The sequence below is a fragment of the Scylla paramamosain genome, chromosome 3 (genome assembly GCF_035594125.1).
Source record: "Scylla paramamosain isolate STU-SP2022 chromosome 3, ASM3559412v1, whole genome shotgun sequence".
NCBI lineage: Eukaryota > Metazoa > Arthropoda > Malacostraca > Decapoda > Portunidae > Scylla > Scylla paramamosain.
The window spans coordinates 16,952,501-16,971,287 of NC_087153.1; the positions used below are offsets into that span (position 1 = coordinate 16,952,501).

At 46.7% G+C, this 18,787-nt stretch overlaps 1 protein-coding gene across 1 annotated transcript in view; it reads left to right on the top strand.

Annotated features, from left to right (window-relative positions):
* The window catches only part of LOC135096374 (nascent polypeptide-associated complex subunit alpha, muscle-specific form-like), a 116,213-nt gene that overhangs the window by 76,322 nt on the left and 21,104 nt on the right, over nucleotides 1–18,787 (top strand). The window contains exon 2 of the mRNA XM_063997840.1: nucleotides 4,718–4,918. Coding sequence (XP_063853910.1) covers nucleotides 4,718–4,918 — 201 coding nt within the window. The remainder of the gene's footprint in view (nucleotides 1–4,717; nucleotides 4,919–18,787) is intronic.

Consider the following 18,787-nt stretch of genomic DNA (forward strand, 5'->3'; position numbering starts at 1 on the left):
ACACACACACACACACACACACACACACACACACACACACACACACACTTTAAACCAACAACAACAACAACGACATACCATGGAAGCCCCTGAGACAAGTTTAACCCTCCTCCTCCTCCTCCTCCTCCTCCTCCTCCTCCTCCTCCTCCTCCTCCTCCTCCTCCTCCTCCACACCACGACCCCCTACTAACTAACACAACCCCCGCCTCATAACTCCCCTCCCTGCCCCGCCCTCCGTGATCTAGTCTACGGTGACCCACATCCCCGAGACCACGAGGAAGGGCCCCGCACCCACGCGAGGGAGGCAGCCTGACAGAGGAGGAGGAGGAGGAGGGGGAGAATTAAGAGAAAAATAGGAGGATGAGGGAGAATTAAGAGAGGAGGAGGAGAGGATGAATTAAGACAAAGGGAGGAGGATGAAGGGAGAATTAAAAAAGGAGGAGAAGAGAAAGCAAAGATAGGAAAGGAGGAGAGAGAGAGAGGGAGAGAGAGAGAGAGAGAGAGAGAGAGAGAGAGAGAGAGAGAGAGAGAGAGAGAGAGAGAGAGAGAGAGAGAGAGAGAGAGAGAAGGCATAGGAGGAATTAGGAAGATTGAAAGGGAATGGAAGATATAGAAGAAAAGTGATGAGAAGATGGATAGGAGGAAAGGATAAAGGAGAAGAAAAGACATGGAAGAGAGAGAGAGAGAGAGAGAGAGAGAGAGAGAGAGAGAGAGAGAGAGAGAGAGAGAGAGAGAGAGAGAGAGAGAGAAGCGAATGGAATGTGAAAAGGAGGAGAAAAAAAGAGATGAAGAGAACAGGCAGGAAAAAGAGAAAGTAGTACATGAAAAGGAAGATGATAAAAAAAGATGTCTGAGAGAAAAGGAAAAAGAAAAAAGAAAAAGGGATAAAATGAAGAGGAAGAGTGAGGGAATTAAGAGAAATATAAAGAAAAGAAAAAGAACACACACATACACACAGACACACACACACACACACACACACACACACACGAAAAAAAAAAAAACTTGATATGAAAGAATAGAAGGAAATGAAGAAAGAGAACATGAAGTAGGGAGATGGAATGTAGGTACGGGAAAGAGTCAGAGGAGAGAAGAGAAGAGAGAGGAGAGTTGCTGACGCGCGGCCTCCGGTATGGTGCGTCACGGTTCAAAACTTAAATAAAAACATATTGGTTGCGAAGGTAGTGATTAGCTCCGTTTTGTGGCCCACATTGCAAGGCTGCAGGCTGGAGGCGGCGGCGGCGGCGGCAGTGGCAGAGGAGGAGGAAGAAGAAGATTAAGACAAAGATGATGATGATTTGGAAGAAAGTTCAAGGGAAGAGAAAGAAGGAGTGATGGAAAGAAAAAAATGGAAAAAGGAGGAAGAGGAGGAAGGAGACTAAGACGAAGAGGAGGATGGCGTGGAGGAAAGTTTTAAGGAATGTTTTTAAGAGGACTGATAGAAAAGACCCGGAACAGAAGAGAGAGAAGAGAGAAGGAATGAATAGAAAGAGATATGAGAAAGGACGAAATAAGAGATCATGGAAGAAAGCAGGAGGAATATAAGAAAGAGGACGATATGAAAGAGAGTGAAGGAGAAAGGATAGAAAGAGGAATTAAGAAAGAAAGAGAAGAACTTGCAAGAACCTAAGAATGTAGGTATAAGAAAGAGGATTCAGAGAAGGAAAAAAAAAAAGGAGTAAGAGAAAGACCACAAGTTGAAAGAAGGTAGGAACGAAAGAAAGAAAGAGAAGAGAAGAGAGGAAGATAAATTAGAGTAAAGTAGGAAGAAAACAAAGAGATAAATAAGTTGAAAAAAGAAGCAAGAACATGATAAACAACTGGAAAAGAAAGACGAGTAACAGGAAGAAGATAACGAGTAACAGGAGGAGGAGGAGGAAGAGGAAGAAGAGGAGGAGGAGGAGGAGGAGAACTTCCTTGCTGCCAGACAGGTATGGTTTAGTAGGCGTAAGATGAGGTGGGGAGCGTGGCGGGGCGCGGGCGTGACGGGCGGGGCGGGGTGAGGAGGTCTGAAGGTGAAGGGGGGAAGAGACAGGGAGGGGGAGCTCTGTTACTTCATTAAAACCTTGCCGCTTTAAGAGGATTTGGGAGGGCCGGGTATCTCTATGTGTTCTCCCGTTACTTGAAGAATGATAACTGTAAGCGCCGGTTTGAGGAGTGTCTTAAGAAAACTGCAGAAAACGGTGATACAGGTCTTCTAAAAGCACAGTACGTAAATGTTGGTCAGAGGAACGATGCAGCTAAAGAAAACGGTGATACAGGATCAATAAATACTCGAAATTGTCGGTTTGAGGAATGATAAAACTTAAGAAAACAGAGGCACACGACACACTATGCATGGAAATAGGTGGACGACTGTATGATCTCTGGTGTGGTTAATAAAAAACACATATCTATCCACCTCTCTATATGTGTATCTATTTATCTATCTGTCTACAGTGCAATTGAAATTCTTAGTTATGAAGTAAGAGAGGCGAGATAAGACTGGGGGACTACTTAAAACCCTCACTACATATTGAAGTATTAAAGTAAGGGATAGGAACGATCCTCACTACATTACATATTGAAGTGGCTAAGTAAAGGATAGGAATTCACCACTTCAAGACATCAAGTTGTATCTGTGACTACTGAAGTGGAGCAGCCAGAGTATCGGAGTGGAGGAATGAGTAACCTGTCCCTTGGGTGGCTTTTGGCGTGCGTGGGGCGCCGGGCAGGCCTGTGTGACGGCAGACTGCGTGTTGAGTATCAGGACACATGCACTGGCTTGGGGACACGACAGAGCGATTGTGTAGGAAGCTAAAATTAAACTAAAAATAATAATAAATAAACGAGACGTGAAGATTACATTCCTAGCCATGGCATAAGATGATAAGTTGTTTGTGTATCTAATCTTATATTTTATTAACTTGTTTGCTAATTTCTATATATTTTTAGCGATGGCACATGTATTGCTCAACCGATGTTACTTAGAAATCAAAATAGTGTAAGTTTTATTTATCTATATACCTATTTTACAACACTTAAATACATAGGACTCGAAGAAATATGCCTGCAAGAATGAAACAAAAAGAAAGATGGAAAAAGAAAAGTCACGGTGTTTTGAAAGCAGTATTAATGTAATGGTGAAGTAATTGTGATCGAGTGCAGTATTGTGAGGTCTTGGCGTGTGAAGAGGCCGTGTTCCTTACCAGACGGGGCGCTCTCCGGCAGAAGGGTGTGGCGGTGAGAAGATGGAGGAAGTGAAGGAAGGCGGAGGTGATAAGATGAAGAGGAAAATGAGATAAGAAGGGAAAAAGTCATACTGTGCTTGAAAAAAAAAAAGTAAGAGGAGATAAGAATAGGGAAAAAAATCAGAGAGAGAGAGAGAGAGAGAGAGAGAGAGAGAGAGAGAGAGAGTGAGAGAGAGAGAGAGAGAGAGAGAGAGAGAGAGAGAATTATCACGTCAGCGGATGGCACGGACTAAAGGCATTATTTTCAGAGGAGGAGGAGGAAGCGTGAGAGCGGACGAGGGGCAAGGATCAACAAATAGCGAGTCTTTATCCCCAATGACACAGACACGTTCCGGATACACGCACACGAGCACAGCCAATAACATAACCTCATTTTTGCATTCATTAATTCATTCCCAAGCATGACTTTCCTTTGGCGCCGCGTCCCCGTCGAGGAGGCCCCATTTGTGTGTGTACATCTCCGTTTTCTTTCACTTCACGCACATCTGGTATTTTGAAACACTTCGCTTTCTCACCTTGACTATTTTCAAAAGCCACAGAGATGATTAGCCGGGTTCTCAAGACTATTTCCCCTGTTAATACTACAGAAATCTTGTTAATCTGTCACTAGAACCATAAAAATACATTTAGAAACCAGTGTAACGTTGACTAGAGCCTCTTGAATGTAGAGGAGAAGTACGGCGAGATGTTTCGGAATATTGTCTTCTTCATGTCTCCCCATCAGGATTTATTAATACACGTGGTTGGGTTGGAGTGAGTGGTAAATGGGATCTCATGGGAAACTACACGCACTCAAACGGAGGTCACGCACGCATTATGGTTTTCCCTGTGTGTGTGTGTGTGTGTGTGTGTGTGTGTGTGTGTGTGTGTGTGTGTGTGTGTGTGTGTGTGGTTCTTACCAATTACTGTTATTTTCTTCCTACAGCAATGAGTCAAAATCCTTGCGTCTCGTCTTTTATGTACAGTCACACACACACACACACACACACACACACACACACACACACACACACACACACACACACACACACACACACACACACACACACACACACACACACTCCTTCAGTAATAAAGCCCATTCATCCATATCCTCCTCTCTATCTATCTGTCAGTCTGTCTGTCTGTCTGTCTGTCTGTCTGTCTATCTGTCCGGAAGGCTAAATCATCTATCTTATGTATACATTTCACCATAAACTTTCATGTACAATTTCTTCCTTGATGTGGAAACTTGAAGATCTTTCAGTGGGTAGACGTGTAAACTCACAAATATCGATCTTTTCTCTCACCTTCAACAAAAATATACACGAGAATATATCATGCATGTGTGTGTGTGTGTGTGTGTGTGTGTGTGTGTGTGTGTGTGTGTGTGTGTGTGTGTGTGTGTGTGTGTCAGTCGGCGCCAGTGTGTCGTGTGAGGGGGCGCTGACTCACCGTACAATGAACAAACCTAATACTGGACTCCTCTCTTTCTCTTTCTCCTGCAGCTGGACTCTGGCTACGTCATCATGCCGGGCTGGGACGGCCGCATGGACTCCAGCACCGACGGCGACGACCTGGACGACGGCCTGGACTACCTCGACAGCCGGCCAGGTGTTCCCCCCGCACCTTCAGGCATTGTGTTTGAGGGCGAGGCGGTCATTATCAATGGGAGGAGCAACCTGCAGCGGCAACCCAGGACTCGGAAGGTGAGTGAGTGAGCGAGAGAGGGAGTGAACAGCGGCAACTTAGGACTCGGAAGGTGAGTGTTGTGACTGACATTGATTGAGTGAGTGGCCCGTATTTTAAAACGCTTTGCTCTGTCACCACGACTGTTTTTGAAGGCCACAGAGATGATTAGCCGGGTTCTCAAAAGTGTTTTCTCCTGTTCATAATGTAGAAATGTTGTTGCTCTGCCACTAGAACTGTAAAAAAATAACAATAAATAAATAAATAAAAACACCTTTAGAAACCCGTCTTACTTTAACTAGAACTTTCAGGAAATAGTGGAGGTGCTGCCAGAAGCGTTTCAGAATATGGTCTATTGAGTGACTGAAACGAATGAGTGAGTGAGTGAATGAGTGAGTGAGTGAGTGAGGTGATTAACTGTCCTATAAATTGACTGACTGGTCGATTAACTAATTGACTGATTGACTGAGGCGCCACAACACCAAGTCATATAGCGCCGTGTTTCATTGTGGATAAAAAACAAAAAATCAATACAAATATGACACGAAATACAATGAAATGAATGACAGGAAAGCATAGAGGACAGGATAATTGGAAAAATAACTACTATTCATGCAGAGAGGGGAGAGAAGGGGAAAAAATTTAAGGGCGGAGGGTGAGGGGAAAGAGAATTGGGGGAGAAAAGATAAGTGTCACGGAAGGTTTGAGGGAAGGAAAAGGGGGGAAGAATATGAAGGAAAAGGAGGAAATAAGGAAGAGGAAAAGGAATATAGGAAGCTGTTACGTAGGATAAAGGAAGGAGGATAAGAGGGAATGGAAGGAAGGAAGATAAGAGGAAAGGGAAGGCAAATAAGAGGTAAGGTAAGGGAAGGGGGAAAAAAATGAAGATAAGAGGAAAGCAAAGGAGGGAAAAATTTAAAAAAAGCAAAAAAGAGAGGAAGGAAATTCACGTAAAATGAAGGAAGGGAGGGAAATCTGAAGGAGAAAGTGAAGGAGTGAGAGATTGAAGCCTGAGGGAGGAAGGGAGGGATCAAGGGGGAAGAAACCTAATGGAGAGAGAGAGAGAGAGAGAGAGAGAGAGAGAGAGAGAGAGAGAGAGAGAGAGAGAGAGAGAGAGAGAGAGAGAGAGAGAGAGAGACGTGAAGGGAATGAGAGGAGAGGATTATTAGAGGGATGGCTTGGGTCTGTTATCGAGCGGCTGAGTGTTGAAAGAAAGGAAGGGTGTGACTTACTGACTGGCTGACTGACTGACTGGCTAGCTAACTGACTGACTGACTGACTTATTTATTTATCCTGACCTTATGATTGACTAACTGGGTGATTCACTTATCTTCGTATTTATTAACTGATTGACTGATTGACTTGCTGACTGACTTAGTGCATACCTACCTACCTGCCTACCTACCTACCTACCTACCTACATACATACATACATACATACATACATACGTAAGGACTGACTGACTGGCTGACTGAATGACTGAGTGACTGGTTGAGGCCTTGCAATCATCAAAAGTTGAGAAAATAAAGTGGAGGTGTCAAGGAAAGCAACGCACACACACACACACACACACACACACACACACACACACACACACACACACACACACACACACACACACACACACACACACACACACACACACACACACACGTAAACAAACAAATAAACAAGCAGAAATAAGCAAATAGAATAAAAAAGAAACTAAGAATTCAGTAATCTACACGGAAGAGAGAGAGAGAGAGAGAGAGAGAGAGAGAGAGAGAGAGAGAGAGAGAGAGAGAGAGAGAGAGAGAGAGAGAGAGAGAGAGACGGATGATGGAAGGCTACACCAAAAGATCTGTACATAACTTGTAGTCTTTCTTCATCTGTATCAGCGGCGCGTTCTTTCTGTTTTTGAATTATGTAGCGGCCGGGTACGTGAGGTGGGCGAGAAGGGGCCCTGGTTGGTATTTTCCGGATTTTCACGGTATAACACACGGACGTTACCAGGTATAATCATTGGCTCCCATATACAGCTTTCCCTCTCCCTCTCAGTGATAGATAGCTCTCCTCATAGTCCCCTGCAAAATTCTAGAGATTTGTTTTTGTGCTGCATTCTTTTAAATAATTTTGGAGCTTAGGAATTAAATAAGTTTCCTGTTTCTTTCTTCCTTTTTTTTTCTTTCTTTCTTTCTTAATTTTTTGGTGTCTCCTCATCTCATCCTCCTCCTACCATTTCAACCTCATTACATCACCAGGCTTACCTCAACCCTCCTACATTTCCTGCATCTATCCTTTCTCTCTCCTATCTCCACTGACAGCCATCATTCAAATCCTTTCTTTTATGCCCATCTCATCTCCAAACACATAGCCTTCCCATCTCTCTCTCTTTCACTCTTTCACTCCCTCCTTTCCACGCCTATGTTATCCTCGGCTTTATCCTCAATTAATCTCACCTCATCCTCGTTTCTCTTCATCTATTGCCACTCCTCGTCCATTACGTTACATCCCTCCTCATTGCTATTTCATCTTTCCCTCACCTTTCCTTCACCTGTCCCTCCCAGCCTCAGGTAAACAGGAGCATCAGATTTCACCGCGTGCATTGACAGGGGAGCTAAGGATATGTGACGAGATGAACCTGGAGAATTACTGTTATATATAGATTAGTTAACAGGTAGATATGAAGATGTAAGTTTATACCTCATTCAGAAGCAGGAGTCAGAGGTGCGCCGTGAGACCGGGTTGTTGTTGTCGTGGGGTCCTGTATCTGTCAGTTAGTCAGTCAGTTATCAGTTGACCAGTGAATCTAGCAAGTGTGTGATCTAGTTTGTGTTCATGTGTGTGTGTGTGTGTGTGTGTGTGTGTGTGTGTGTGTGTGTGTGTGTGTGTGTGTGTGTGTGTGTTTTATTAACTATAAGGATGTTGTTGGTCTTTGTTGTTGTTGTTGTTGTTGTTGTTGTTGTTGTTGTTGTTGTTGTTGTTGTTGTTGTTCTCGTTCTCCTCCTCCTCCTCCTCCTCCTCTTCAGATAGCGTATAGAGTTCACCGTAGGGTGAATAGTAGAACTTCCTTTCATCCTTTCCTATGAAAATTCCATGTCAGTTTTCACACACTGCATGGTACTTTTCCATCTATTTCCATGCTAGCGCAACCTGGAGGGAGTGGTGGGTGGGGAGGAGCCTTCCGCTGTGCTGTCCTGTCTCTCTTCCCTGTAGCTAGTTAGAAGTAGTTACCAAACAGCTTTGCAAGGACCAAAAGGTCTGTTGCTGTTTGGCTTTCCTTTGTATTCCTTTGTATTCCTCCTCCTCGTCCTCCTTCACCCTGACATTTAGCGCGGCCTGGCCAGGCAGGCATTGAGGCCACACACACACACACACACACACACACACACACACACACACACACACACACACACACACACACACACACACACACACACCGCAAATAGCATCATTCATTCGTCTGTGTGCTAGATTGATAAGGAACAGGTAATACTAATAAAAAAATGAGGGAAAATTGTGTCAGTAGTGTTTATCGCGAAGGTATTAAGGCGTAATAGTGTGTGTTAGCATCTCTCTTACTGATTGACTGGCTGACTGACTGACTGACTGACTGACTGACTGACTGGTTGGCTGGCTGACTGACTGACTGACTGACTGGCTGGCTGGCTGGCTGGCTGGCTGGCTGACTGACTGACTGACTGACTGACTGACTGACTGACTGGCTGGCTGGCTGGCTGACCAACCAACTGACTGATTGACTGGCTGACTGAATGACTAACTGGCTGACCAACTGACTGACTGACTGGCTGACTGACTGGCTGGCTGACTGGCTAATTGGCTGTTGGCTGGTTTACTTACTGTACCTCCTCCTCCTCCTCCTCCTCCTCCTCCTCCTCCTCCTCCTCCTCCTCCTGCCTTTCTTTTTAGTACCGTGAGTCTGCGATGACGGGGAAAATGAGTGTTAGGTGTAAAACTCTCTCTCTCTCTCTCTCTCTCTCTCTCTCTCTCTCTCTCTCTCTCTCTCTCTCTCTCTCTCTCTCTCTCTCTCTCTCTCTCTCTCTCATAAAAGCGAGACGTGTGCTAATATTTTGTGACGATTAATGACACCAGTGGGGAAGAGGAGGAAGAGAAAAAAAGGATGAAAAAAAGAGAAGGATAAACTGAGACACCAACGCAAGGAGTATTGGAGAGAGAGAGAGAGAGAGAGAGAGAGAGAGAGAGAGAGAGAGAGAGAGAGAGAGAGAGAGAGAGAGAGAGAGAGGAAGAAAAGAAGAAAGAAAATGGAGGAAACGGGAGTACTCAGGTATATCAGGTGTCTTTAATAGGCTTATACAAGGGCGTGCGTGTTTGGGTCTGGGCGCATTACGGGTAGGGATTACCTCCTCCTCCTCCTCCTCCTCCTCCTCCTCCACCTCCTCCTCGGGTGAACATCCGTGGAAAGGCCGAAAATAACCTCTTCTTGACTTGCCGTAGCACTTGAAACTTAAATGATTTTTGTTGTAGTAATAGCAGTAGTAGTAGTAGTAGTAGTAGTAGTAGTAGTAGTAGTAGTAGTAGTAGTAGTAATTGTTGTAGTGGTTATTATTATTATTATTATTATTATTATTATTATTATTATTATTATTATTATTATTATTATTATTAATAAAATTTGAATGATTATTATGCAAACGATCCGGGAAAAATTTTTTGTATTTTACTTCATTTTCCTTTTAGGTAACAATAAAATATGTGCATTTGTGAAGTATTTCTTATTCAGTAACAAAAGCAGTCCCCCCCATCTCTCTCTCTCTCTCTCTCTCTCTCTCTCTCTCTCTCTCTCTCTCTCTCTCTCTCTCTCTCTCTCTCTCTCTCTCTCTCTCTCTCTCTCTCTGAAGTACGATCATTCTTAAAACAATACCTACTGAAACCTCCCATTGGGACCTTCACGCATAGCACTCGTGAAAGGTGCTCATTACAACGTAGTACAGGCATTCCTTACTCACCACGAAGCCTTCCTTGAGCGGCCTTCATGCATCGCTATTCGTAAAAAACTGTATGTCAGTAGAAAGTACGAGATTTTCCCACACGGCACAACGAGGCCCTGTACCGCCGCGGCCTTCAGGTGGCGTTGTTTACTGGTGAAAACTCCTAACTGGTAAACTGGTAACACTGAGCAGACGGAAGGTGAGCTTGTAGAATGACCCAGAGAAGCCAAAACACGGGTCTCTTAATATTCATGTTTCCTGTTTTCAGTAAGGTCTTGGTGGGTCTGGGAGGGAGGGCAGGGAGAGAGAGGAGGGTTGGATGGGAAGAGGAGAGAGAAGGGAGGGTACAGTGGGGAGTTATGCAGGTGTGTGTGCTGCTGCTGCTATTTTTTCTTTCTTTGTTTATGTGTGAGGCTAATCAAGGGTACGCCCAGGGGGGAAAAATAGGTTTGTGCTACTTTGCCTCTCGTATGAAGAAGGTGGCCAGATAAAGTTTAAAATGGAAGCCTGTTTAGTTTTATTTAGTTTAATTTAGTTTTAGTGTTCCGAAACTCGTCTTTTAAGTAGTTCAAGTCATAAAGATACTACTGCGGCTACTACTACTACTACTACTACTACTACTACTACTACTACTACTACTACTACTACTACTACTACTACTACTACTACTACTACTATCACTCCTTAATTTCAGTGGCGGGTTTCGAAGCTACAGTCTGAAATTACACTAAGGTTTCATTAGGTAGAAACCATAGCCGTGAAAAGAGTTAAGAATTTACTTTTGTTAAGTAATTAAAGCTTAAGGTAAATGTTTGTTTGTTTGTTTGTTTATTTATTTGTTTGTTTGTTTTCTTGGGGTTTAGAAGAATGTCTTAAATCAGGAAAGGTAAAATGTTCATTGTTTTTACTGTGATGACCTGCCTTACTTTAATTGTGTTGAATAAGTAAGGAAGTGGATCAGCTAATTAATGAACTGAGAACACTGGAACCTGTTGTTGTCTGTAGTGCCAGTGACCGCCAAGAAAATCATAAAACTATCTTTTCCACATGCTGACAGGCTCCGCTACAAGCGAGAGAGAGAGAGAGAGAGAGAGAGAGAGAGAGAGAGAGAGAGAGAGAGAGAGAGAGAAGGGGAAAATATGTAGTTGGTTGTTTACAAAAGAAATATTTCCATAATTCACACACACACACACACACACACACACACACACACACACACACACACACACACACACACACACACACACACACACACACACACACACACACACACAGATGAGAGATCGTGCGAGGCTCTGACAACTGTATTCGAATTATTTTTTCTCTCCTCTCCTTTTTTTTATCAACTTTTTTTTTCAATCAGTTCTTTGGAAAGCGAGCGAGTACGATGCGCTTTTGATTTTTTTAGTTTATTTTTTATTCCCAATCGGATTATAACTTGACTACCGCCATGTGTATGTATGTGTGTGTGTGTGTGTGTGTGTGTGTGTGTGTGTGTGTGTGTGTGTGTGTGTGTGTGTGCGTGATACAAAGCAGCAGGTGAAAAGCAGTAACGAGCAGGAGTGAATCAGAGTGTGAGAAGGCGAGGGAGATCAAAAGTTAAAAGTAATTGAGGAAAAGAGAGAAATTGGCGAGTCAAATGAGATGAGATGAGAGGCGGGAATTGGGAGCGAGGAAAGCAGCGCAGGTGAGAGGAGCAGAGAGAGAGAGAGAGAGAGAGAGAGAGAGAGAGAGAGAAGGGGGGAGGAGAGGGAGAGGAGGCAGGTGTGATTGGTTTGTGAGGGAGGGAGGGAGGGAGTGGGGGAGGTAGGTAGGTAGGCAGGCAGGGAGGGAAATAGCGGAACGGAGTGAAGGGGAAGGGAAGGGAAGGAAAGGATTGATGACCTCTGTAGGCTCGTGTTATAAAGTTTCATGTGACTTAACACTGTCTTTTCTCTCTCTCTCTCTCTCTCTCTCTCTCTCTCTCTCTCTCTCTCTCTCTCTCTCTCTCTCTCTCTCTCTCTCTCTCTCTCTCTCTCTCTCTCCTCTCCTCTCCTCTCCCTCTCTCACTACCACCACCTGCCCTCTTTCGCCTTCCCTCTCCCTTCTATCTCTCTCTTCTCTTTCCTTCCCGTCAGTTAGCGAGTGAAAGCAACCGTTTATGTACATGCTCAATCTTCTCTCTCTCTCTCTCTCTCTCTCTCTCTCTCTCTCTCTCTCTCTCTCTCTCTCTCTCTCTCTCTCTCTCTCTCTCTCTCTCTCTCTCTCTCTCTCGTCTTTTCAATCCCTTTTTGTTGTCTCAGTCTTTCTTTTCTTCTTTTTTCATTTTTTTCCTCCTCCTCCTCCTCCTCCTCCTCCTCCTCCTCCTCCTCCTCCTCCTCCTCCTCTCTTATTACTTCTCATTCCCTATACAAGTCAAATCAGACATAGTTTCATTTGCACTTTCACTTCTCTTGACCTGATTTATAAAAGAATCTCTCTCTCTCTCTCTCTCTCTCTCTCTCTCTCTCTCTCTCTCTCTCTCTCTCTCTCTCTCTCTCGCTGGTAAATGTCCCTAATTATTTTTCAATTCATTAAACACGTGGATGATAAACGAGAGTGATTAGCAACGTGTGATTACCACCTGATTGTAATTGGACTCAAAAGGGCGTGTGTTTACCATCTCTTTTCCTTCCCTTTCCTTTACTTTCATTTCCTTTCTCTTCCTCTCCATTTCTTTTTTTCTTCTTCTCTTTTATTTATTATTATTATTGTTATTATTATTATTATTATTATTATTATTATTATTATTATTATTATTATTATTATTTTACTTTTTCTTGTTTTGTGTCTCTTTTTCTATCCCTTCCTTTCCTCCACATTTCCTTTCCTTGCCTTGCCTTGCCTTGCCTTGCCTTGCCTTGTTTGTCTTCCCTTCCCTTCCCTTCCCATCCCTTCTCTTTCCTTCCCTTCCCTTTCCTTCCCTTCATTTTCCTTCCCTTATTTACTCCTTCCTTCCTTCCTTTCCCTTATTTTCCCCTTATACCTTTTCTTTGTTTTTCTCTTATAATACCTTCCTTCTTTTTCTTTTCCTTCTCTTGCGCCCCCTTTCCTTTCCTTTCTTCTCCCTTCATTTCCTTTCATTTAGTGCAATTTCTTTTCCTTTTCGCTCCTTCTCGTTCCCTTCCCTTCCCTTCATCTTTCCTCTTCAAGTTGTGTACACTGATTCTGCTACTGCTGTGTGTGTGTGTGTGTGTGTGTGTGTGTGTGTGTGTGTGTGTGTGTGTGTGTGTGTGTGTGTGTGTCGCTGTGTTCCTTCGTGATTTATGTGTAGTAATGAAATGGCATTGAGTGACAGGAAATCTTTGTCGGCGGCCGCTCATGTGAGACGCCGCGACGCCCTCTGCTTCCTTCAAATGCGACAAGCCTAAGTGACAGAGAGAGAGAGAGAGAGTAGTAGTAGTAGTAGTAGTAGTAGTAGTAAAGCAGTAAAAGAAAGCTACATAACTTAACCTAACTTAAACCTAACCTAACATACCATTATCTATTATTCTCCAGTTTTACATGGTCGAAAATCTGTAAAACTTTTCCCTTGTAAACTGTTCCTCAATCTGCCTTGCCGCGTTTAGTGAGGAAATCGTTAATTACTCGTCTGTCTCGTTAGCCAGTCACTTGTTCCTCTCGCCAGCTCCCCTTGAAGAATTTTTAGATTATTTGTGTTAAGATTTTTTTTTCTTTTTTTTTTTCAGCCATATTTTGCGCTGCACCATTTGACGTTATTGTAGGGGCGCGGGAAACCAAACAGTCAAACATCCCTGTGCTGTGATCGGCTGGATCTTACGTCAGCAATTTCCCGGGTGATTACTGCGTTATTGAAGCTGCGTCGAGGCTTTTAACACACTGATGCTCCTGAGTCCTCGCCGGCCGCCCCGCAGTGTGAATGTGTGTCTGGTGGTGGTCGCTGCGTCACCTCAGTTGGATTTATGTGCGTGTTATCTGCAGTGACGAGGCGAGCGGAAACCATGTCAAAAATAATCCTGATAAACCTGAAGCCGGATAGTAAGAAATCTTTTAAAAGCCTGCCAGGTACATGTGTTGGGCCGCGGAGGGTGAGTGGAGGTGTGGAAAGCCCAAGGTGGAATATAAAAGATACGTAGAGTGTGTCTGAGTGTGTCTGGTAGTGGAGGTGGGTTGGAATACGAAGAGGTGAGTGCTGAGTGGAATTCTGGGGATGTAGGGATGGAGGGAAGTGGAATATGGAGTTACGTACATACATTATAGGGCGGAGTTTTGAGTTAAGGTGGAATATGAAGGGGTACATACATGCTGGGTTGAGGGTGGAGTGTGTAGGGTGTAGGTGCAAGGGAGGGTGAAGACCGGGTGGAGTATGGAGGGTCGCGTAAAGGGTGGAGGCGGCTTGGCATGGCGTGGCGTGGTGTGCTGTGGTGTGGTGTCGTGCCTCGATAAGGGAAGTTGTGGGTGTTGGTCGCGTCCATACCAACTGTCCATTACCGTTTCTTGTCCGTTTGTTAAGAGTTTTTACCTCCTCCATTACAAAGCCGTCACAAGCAGCCTCGTCCCCCTGACTGGACGTGGGTTCAGGCGAGGCACGAACCCACCCAACCCCCTCCTCCCCAGGCCTCGCCTGCCGCCACCTGCCTCGCGGACAAAGGCAGAAGCTCGCAGCGAATTATACCTGAGTTGGTGTTGCTCGTTTCCGCGCGGGCGTGAAGCAGAGTCACCGGAAAAAACCCGCGTAAATTAATGCCAGGTGCCGGAAGTTCTAAATCGAGGTGCCTCACGTCTAGAAGGGCTGCAGAAGGCGCCGCCGGTCACCGCTTGTGCTTGGGTTTAGGAAATGAGAATAAAGGTGTGACTGGCGGAAGTCTGGGTGACATTGTGTTGGTCGCGGTGTTTCTCAAGCCAGAATAAGAAGGATGCTTGATGTACCGCTAAGTATTTTCAGAATTCAGATCGTGCTATTTCCCCTTCATTGTTTGGTGCGCTCAGTGCTTCTACGGAAATAAAGACGACAGGACAAACAGAAGTGTGTCGCAGGAGCCAGTGTGGCTGTGAGGCGAGAGGTGCATCGCGAGGGTGCTGCAAAGGGTGAGGGGCGAGGATGAGCCGCAATGGAGGCACTGTCTGTCCAGGAGGTACAGGCGTATCTTCCTTTTCCAGTTTTGTCAGAGTCAAGGGGTCACCGGGGCGAGGCTGTGCTGCGGCCGCGGGACGACTGTTGCCCGGCGCGGGTCGGCTCGGGGCGGGCCAGGGCTGGTCCGTCTAATACACGCTGATTGCCATGTAGGCCACAAGTTCACGCACCGACTGAGTCCTCTGCGAAATGTGGTTGCCTCCCCGCCCCAGTGGACCTACACCACCAGCACCGTCTTTCCCGGGCCAGAGGGAACTCTGGTTTTATTCGCCAGCACCCTGGGCAGCCTTCGCCCACGCCGCCACGCCCCCGATCCGTCACCGCGAGACTCAACGACTCGCATCCATGATAAATTAAATTAATTTCCTCCCAGCACGAGCCGCGCACACGCCCGCTCATGTCATTGCTGGAGGCGGAAATAATGCCGCCGCGTCCCAGCCCGCGCCATGCACTCCGTCACATCGGCGTCCCATCGACCCTCATTATCATATTACCGCTGAAAATCGCGCCCCAGAAAGTGTTATAGTCGTGGCGGCGGAACAAACTGGCGGTTCGATTATGCCAATTATGGATGCCGCTGCCGCATTAGCATGTGTGTCTCCGCCAGCCGAGCGGGACGCGGGGCTGTGGGGGCACGCGGCGGGACTTTTCTCCCTTGAGGGCAAGTAGAGTGTAAAGGCGTGAAAGTGGTGGCGGAAACCAAATGGGTGTTGCCAGCAGGTGCGCCGCGCCCAGACAGGCGGCAGCGGGGCACCACCACGCCATAGTGGAAACAATGCACTTGCACAACCCTGGCAACAAAAGCGGAGAAATTGCAACTCGTTAAACAAGTCGAGCCGGCGGCGGCGGCGGGGGCGGAGGACTCATTGTGCCGCCTCTGGGAACTGCTGCTGAGGCGGGGGCGGCAGGCGGCGGAGAAACGTCACCCACTTGCCGCTAATGAGAGGCGTGCGTGAGTGATGGGCGTGCGGGCGTGACGAGGGCGGGGACGGCGAGCTTCCACTTTCACCGGGAGAGTTCAGGTCAGGTCAAGTCGTGTCACGCAGAGTCACGTCACGAAATGCAAATGAAGACGTGAGATGAGATGCGATGCCACCCCCCCCTCTTCCACACCCTCACCCATTAAGCCACTGTGCAGGAGACGTATCTCTCTCTCTCTCTCTCTCTCTCTCTCTCTCTCTCTCTCTCTCTCTCTCTCTCTCTCTCTCTCTCTCTCTCTCTCTCTCTCTCTCTCTCTCTCTCTCTCACACGCATCGTCACATCTTCTCCTTGTCCCGTTTTCCTGCTCTTCTCCACCCTTCTTCCGGTCTTCCTCCACCTCCGCTACTACGAGTACACCTCCCACTCCCACCCTTGCTCCCACATAGCGGTACTCTCATTCATTCCCCGCCAGGCTGAGGGGACGGGGTGGGGAGGCAGAAAGAGGAGGAGGAGGAGAGATAAACACAGACGGAAGTGACAACAAACTCCAACTTCCTTGCTCGTATATTTTGGTTCACTGGAGCCGCACAGGTGACGAGGAGTGGGAGAGAGGGAGGGAGGGGAGTCAGGGAGGAGGCGGGAAGGGAAGGGCGATTTGCAGAGGTAAGGATGGTGGAGGGGAAGGGAACGGGAGGTGAAGAGGAAAGGAATAGAATGGGGAAGTAAGAAATGGTGTAGGGAAGGGAAGAAGGAAAGGAGATTTTAGTGGTGATGGATGAGTAAGAGGAGGAGGAGGAGGAGGAGGAGGAAGAAGAAGAAGAAGAAGAAGAAGAAGAAGAAGAAGAATTGATTGAATGTTCCTGTTGCCGCTAGGAGGAAGAGGGGAGGAGAAAGAGGAGGAGGAGGACTGAATTAAAGAGCATCCACGAAATTTAGTAACGTTAGTTTAATGAGGTTGTCAAGTTGTTAGGAGTGACAGGGCGCAGGATGTTCAGCAGAGGATGTGGGCGGGGAAAGCGGAGCAACACACACACACACACACACACACACACAGCCGTCACTCACTAACCCACCCTAACAACTAAACTAGCAATGTACACGCAGTTAAACCCACTGAGGCATCACACCCGCCGTTACTGCACTGTTCATTCGCACCCACCCATCCACCCACACACCCACCCACTCACACGCAGACTAGATGAAAAATTAGTGTTTTCTGCATTCATCATTTCTTTTATAGATGTCAAAAGCAGAGAGAGAGAGAGAGAGAGAGAGATGGGTAAGTCAGTCTTGGGAGAGGCCGTGTGTTGCTTCCAGGGCGGGGCGGGACAAAGGCAGCGTGTGGGGCGTAGGGGAGCAAGGGGGAGGAAACATGACGCATTTCCCGACGCCACTGTGTGTGTGTGTGTGTGTGTGTGTACGACGAGAAGGTTCACACACACACACACACACACACACACACACACACACACACACACACACACACACACACACACACACACACACACACGCACACGAGAATTAATGGCGCTGCGATCGATATCTAGAGAAATGCACACACACGTACAGACGAAATCCGGATGCACACCCATGGGGCTTTCTGCCTGACGTCATCTTGTGGCCCACCGAATCAATAGAGGGACAAGTGTGCATCCCTCGTGGTGGCGGCGGCGACGGAGGCCACGAAGGGCACGTGGCGGCAGCGGTGGTGGTGGTGGTGGTGGTGGTGGTGGTGGTGGTGACGTGTGTGATCGGGAAAGTCTCTCGCGTCCTGGAATTAGTTGTTGAAAGTTTGTTAGTATATTCCTGCCGTGTCACCATGTCCCGGTGGCGGCGTGACGCAACCCGGTATCTCCCCACCCAGCCACCCATCCAACCTGCGTCACCGTCTTGATATATGTTCGTCTTGTGTAATTTTCATGACACTGGTGGGGATATAAATAATAGTTGGATGGTAGTAGTAATAGTAATATAAAAAAAATGGTAAGGATAAGAATGATGATAACAATGATAATAATGATAGTGATAATAATAATAATAATAATAATAATAATAATAATAATAATAATAATAAGCCAGCCCTCAAGAATGTCCTCCTTCCCTCGTTTCCCTCGCGGGGCACTTGGCGGCTCGGAGGGGTTTATTTCATCACTCACAGTCCGGATGTTGCTTTACGGATACATTTCGCCTTTTCATTGCGGAGTGGATGAATGCTTGGAGTGGAGCGATGAATTATTGAATACTTAGAGTGTTGGCCGGCAGCGCTGGCCAACACACCTCACCTGGCACTGACAGACTGACTGGCACGCGGCAAGATCCAAGTTCTCCCGTGACTCATTTTTATACACCACCGAGGCAGCAAAGGGGGGGGGAGCGGGGCTGTTTATCCTTTTTAAGTCCCTTGCCTCGAGGCGGGGCGTGACCCTCCCTTTTTCGGAGCACGTGACCACGGAACACTTCTCCCCTTCTCCCCAGCCCGCCCTTTGGCCCGCGGCACCGTGCTTGGTGCGTCAAGGCGACAGCATCGTTTATGGCGGCGAGGATTCATATGGTCCAGATAAGGGGGTGACTTTACCAAGGCACGAAGGTCAGAGTTCAAGTGGACTTGAGGCGCTGCTACTTGGCCTCCCTCGGGGCTCGCTGACTTGTCCTGCCACACTACCCTCCCTCAACCTTGCCTCCACCCCGCTATCTTTCGGCAGGTGCCTCAGACGTCGATATGTGAGAGGGAAAAAGACTGTGGCTGTTGCTGTATCTGTGTGCCGCGGCGTGACTGCAAGTGGAAGGAGGTGCGCGGGCTGAATGGTGCTGGTAGCAGGGTGGTGACTGGCGTGGCACGGCGAGGCGTGAGGCAAGGGGATCGTTGGAAACGACGTCGTTGGTGTTGATCCGCCAGGCCACCTCA